Below are 4,617 nucleotides of genomic sequence, written 5' to 3' on the forward strand. Positions count from 1 at the left end.
AATAATTTCTATCTACTTGTGCTCAATTTGTCATCTTAAACTATCCGTCTCTTTCTAATTTATTCTAACTTTGATGAAATCTCAACAGCATCCCATCTCTTTCTATAAAAATATAAATACATATATATATGTACATATATTTCTACCTTCCACCAATTTGTCATTCTAAATTATTCATCATTATCTATCTATCTATCTATCTATTTATCAATCAATCTATCTATCTATCTCTTTCTTAATTTTTTTCTTTTGGGTTAACCTTTCGCGCATCAGTTACGTTGCACGTAAGGAAAAAAGGAAGGAAGGAAGGAAAAGATCCATCCGCCAGTTTGAATCTACTCGAAAGTGTATATAAAATATAAACGTATACGAATAATACTTACATGGATAGATAAATACATAGATAGATACGTAGGTATGTACCGTCACTCCATGATCGTGACAGCACGACGTGCATACGTGCGTGCATACGTGGTGCGTGTCATGCGTGTCTCCTTTCTAACCCGAAGCTCGAGAGTTGTTCCACCTCCTTCACCTCTCTCTCCACCACTACCACCACCACCACCACCACCATCACCACCACCACCACCACCGCCGCCTCCTCCACCCACCACCTTTTCCGAGAGAGAGCACGTGTGCGTGTATGCACGTGCACTTGTGCGTATATCTCTCTCTCTTTGTAATATTTTTTTCTTTTTTTTTTCTTTTATTATTATTATTATTTCTCTCTTTCTCTCTCTCTCTCTCTTTTTCTATTTCTCTTTCTCTTTCTATCTTTAACTAAGAAACACTAGAAAAGAACACCACACTTTTACGAAGCCGTCACGCACGATCACGGATCATTTCCTATCCTTTTCTATTTTCGATTCCCGTTCAGTCGTATTTCTTTTTTTATCCTTTGAGAATGAAGGAAGGAAAAGAAGGATGGATGGGGATCGGTGGAAGGGCAAGAGGAAGAGGGTAGGTTCTCGCGTGGAAATTGGCGCGAATCCGACGGAGCGTGTCGCGTACGGTAGCTCAGATCTCTACGGTAGTTTCTAATTTACCGCGCTCGATCGTGACGAGATATGCTCGGACAAGGATGCAACCATTCTTCTTTACATCTTTTTCCTTTTTACTTCCCTTTCTCTTCTCTCTTTCTCTCCTCCCCTTTATTTTTATTCCTTTTTTCTAACACTTTCTTTCTATTTCAAACAATATTTTCTATAAACGCGTTTTATCATTTCTATTTTCAAACCTTTCTTTTTCAATTGGTTTTTTTGTTTCCTTTTCTTTCTAATTTCTTCATCGTCACACGATTCACACCAGATCTCTCTCTCTCTATCTAAATTTTTTATTCTTTTTTCTTTTGTTTATATTTTGTTCGATCTTTCATACGTTTTTCTAAGTAGTAATATGTTTTATACAATTTTCAAATAATATATATATATTTTTTTTTACCAGATATATTCCTTTCTCTTTCTTCTTTTTTATTGTTCTTTTTATTAATCTTCTTCTTTTTTAAATATAACTTTAATTATCAAATTTAATTAATTTTTCTTATAATACACTAATTCACAATCTTTCATTTATTTTAATCTTCTTTTATATTTTCTCTCTTAACATTATTTCTTTTTTTTTTTTTATAATACAATTATCAATCTCACATTGTTTTTTATACTTTATTTAATTGTCTCGATTAATTTTTTTCGAAATATAAATGTTTTGTTTTGTTTTTTTTTTTTTTACATCGTATGACAAATAATTTTCTAACACATTTTTCCTTGTTATCATCATTTGTTGATTTCTCATTCATTCTTTCTTTCTTTCTCTCTCTTTTTCTCTCTCCTTCTCTCTATCTGTCTGACACCGACCGGAAGCATCCCGGTTAGGCACTTTTCACTCACGTCACGTGTCTCCCGACGCGGGATCGCGCAACGCGTTGCTCCGAGCAAAGCCTCGTGGCCATCGGCCGTCGAGAAACAACGTCGAAACTCTGACGAAGACGATGACGATAACAATGACGACGACGACGTGCCAACAAGAAAAAGAGATCATCGGACCCACCTATTTACATTTTTCTTCATGTCATCATCATCATCATCATCATTATCATTATCATCGTCTTCTTATTTAAAATAATTCTTCCACTTCCACCACCAACACTCCCATCCCATCCTTCCACCCTTTCCAGTTCCACAAAAAAAAAAATAATTAAATTAATTTTACATTGAGAATAAAAGAATCCTCGTTGTCGAACAAATTTTTTCATAACTTTTTTGACAAAAAAAAAAAAAGAAAAACAAAAAAGAAAGAACCGGAACGTTAGCAAAACATCATCACGTCAATGTTACGAAGAAAAAAGTAAAAATATTTATGCGTATAATATTATTTTGGTATGTTTATGGTAATAAAAACGTTGGAAAACTGTTCACCCACTTGAAAAACAAATATTTCGTAGTAGTCGACGTCTACCATGGGATGTCCATGGGACACGGATTTCTGATCCACTTCTTTATTCTTCCTCTTGATTGTTGTTCTTCTGTAAGTCCTGTAGTAACTTCCTACCACCAATGATGATTACTTTCAAATGTTCACGTGTCTTTCTGTAAAATTTTTCCTTTTTTTTTTTTTCTATAGAGAACACTTTTCTCTCTCTCTCTCTCTCTCTCTTTGTTTCTCTTTCTCTTTATTTTTTCTTTGTACTTATCTGTCATCTAATAACAATCGTACAATTTCCTTCTTCCTCGTTTCTTCTCAATTCAATCAATTCACGAATGATTTTCTTTCTTTCTTTCTTTCTTTCTTTTTTTTGTTTGGACAATTCGATGACAATTTTCTTTCTCTTTCTTTTTTTTTCACTAAACGAAGAAAAAACCTTTTTCCGTAGTTCACCAATTTCATGACCGTTTTTCCACGTATTTGTTAAATAGTCGTAATTACGATCAACACAAAGGATTGAATGAAATATCATCGATGAAGATGACATTAGTAGTAGTAGTAGTAATAGTAGTAGTAGTAGTAGTAGTAGCAGTAATAACAACAACAACAATAATAACAACAACAATAACAACAATAACAACAACAAAAACAACTACGACGACGACGACAACGACGACGACAATATTTGACGATTTTTGTATACACGAGGGGATAAAAAAGATAGACAACGCGTGAAAAATAAAAAGAAAAAATGAACTAACCTTAGGAAAAGGAAAGGAAGAAAAAAAAAGGTGTATATAAAAACAAAGGTGAAAACAATAATCATCAACGTTCATATATACACGCGCGCGCGCGACGGACATGGTTTGTGGACCAATTTGACAACAAAATTTCTCTCTCTCTCTCTCTCTCTCTCTTTCACACAGTTATACGTGAGTATAACAAATTTGATTTTCTCCCCCAAAAAAATCTCAAAATAATCGAAAAATGTCTTCGTTCATTTTTCTTATCATTTCCATAATGCACTTTATTTTTCCGTATGGCTCGTACATTTCTCCACTTATTTCGTCGTCGTCGTCGTCGTCGTCGTCGTCGTCGTCGTCGTCGTCGTCGTCGTCGTCGTCGTCGTTGTCGTCGTTGACGTGGTTGATAATCGTCGTTGGTTTAAAACTTAACTTTGCTTTCGCGACGATGGCACCCCCGTTAGCTTGACAAAACGTTTCTATTCATATTTAACGCGAATATATACGATGATATACATTATAGATTTTGCGTTACGAATTATCTTCGTAGAATCAAACAAATTCATTGGAGTACAACAACAAAAATTGTCAATCGTTAAATTAATTTATCAACGTCAAGTGAATTTTACGTAGGAAAATATAAGAAAGTTAAACAAACAAAAAGAAAATCGCGACGAACGTTGTCTTTCGATATTATATATAATAATAATTGTTTAACCATGAGACGAAGAGAAACACCAAAGAAAAGAAAAGAAAAGAAAAGAAAAGAAAAGAAAAGTAATAGTAAATGAAAATGAAAATGAAAATGAAAATGAAAATGAAAAGTAAAGTAAACTAAAGTAAAGTAAAGTAGCGAAAAGTAACGCAAAAAGAAAAACTAAATTCGAATGAAAAAAATGAATAAAAAAAAAGAAAAACAAAAGAAAAGAAAAAATAAAGAAAGGAGAAAGAAATAGAAAAAAAAAGAAGAAAGGATTTTAGATTACAAAAAAAAATTGGTATAATTCGTTAAAATAACGTAGCCTCGCATGATAAATATTTACCTTGCTACATGTAAAACGAATAGAAGAGCCTGCCTGAATCGAACGAAGGAAGGCTCAACCGGCCCACTGTGACGTCGCCGGCCTACTGTCAGCTCAGCGCTCGCTCGGCCCCGCGGTCAACTAACCTACCGTGCCCGCCGCGCACACTTTACCGACATAACACATCGATCTCCCTAGGATAACGTACCAATTAACTATAACAATATTTTTATTATTATTATTAACAATCACGATTTTATCCGATCAATTATTATCACCTTGATTAACATTTAATTATACTCGTACAAGTAGTAACAGTCGCCAACTTGACTAACGTAGTAGTCAGGTGTGAAACGCTCACGCGCATAGGCGCACACGCGCACAACCACCACGCACACTCTTCTTTAGGAGGGAGTGAGAGAGACGGAGAG

The 4,617-nt window shown here is 34.5% G+C and overlaps 1 protein-coding gene across 3 annotated transcripts in view; it reads right to left on the reverse strand.

The window, feature by feature from the left end:
• mamo (zinc finger protein 628-like) overlaps positions 1-4,399 on the reverse strand; it is an 83,991-nt gene extending 79,592 nt beyond the window's left edge. Inside the window, exons 1-2 of one of the 3 annotated variants that reach the window (XM_089177665.1) lie at positions 4,208-4,399; positions 1-2,857 (exon numbers count right to left, since the gene is read on the reverse strand). The exon at positions 1-2,857 is cut by the window's left edge and continues 688 nt beyond it. Coding sequence is in view for 1 of the 3 variants with exons in the window: in XM_089177666.1 (XP_089033792.1) it covers positions 384-469 (86 nt within the window). In the remaining 2 variants the exon portion in view is untranslated. The remainder of the gene's footprint in view (positions 2,858-4,207) is intronic. The other 2 variants (XM_089177666.1, XM_089177664.1) reach the window with 2 other exon arrangements.
• Positions 4,400-4,617: the final 218 nt, after the last annotated feature.

Source organism: Polistes dominula, unplaced genomic scaffold, assembly GCF_049000335.1.
Source record: "Polistes dominula isolate Pdom_NZ unplaced genomic scaffold, Pdom_raw_medaka contig_24, whole genome shotgun sequence".
Taxonomy (NCBI): domain Eukaryota; kingdom Metazoa; phylum Arthropoda; class Insecta; order Hymenoptera; family Vespidae; genus Polistes; species Polistes dominula.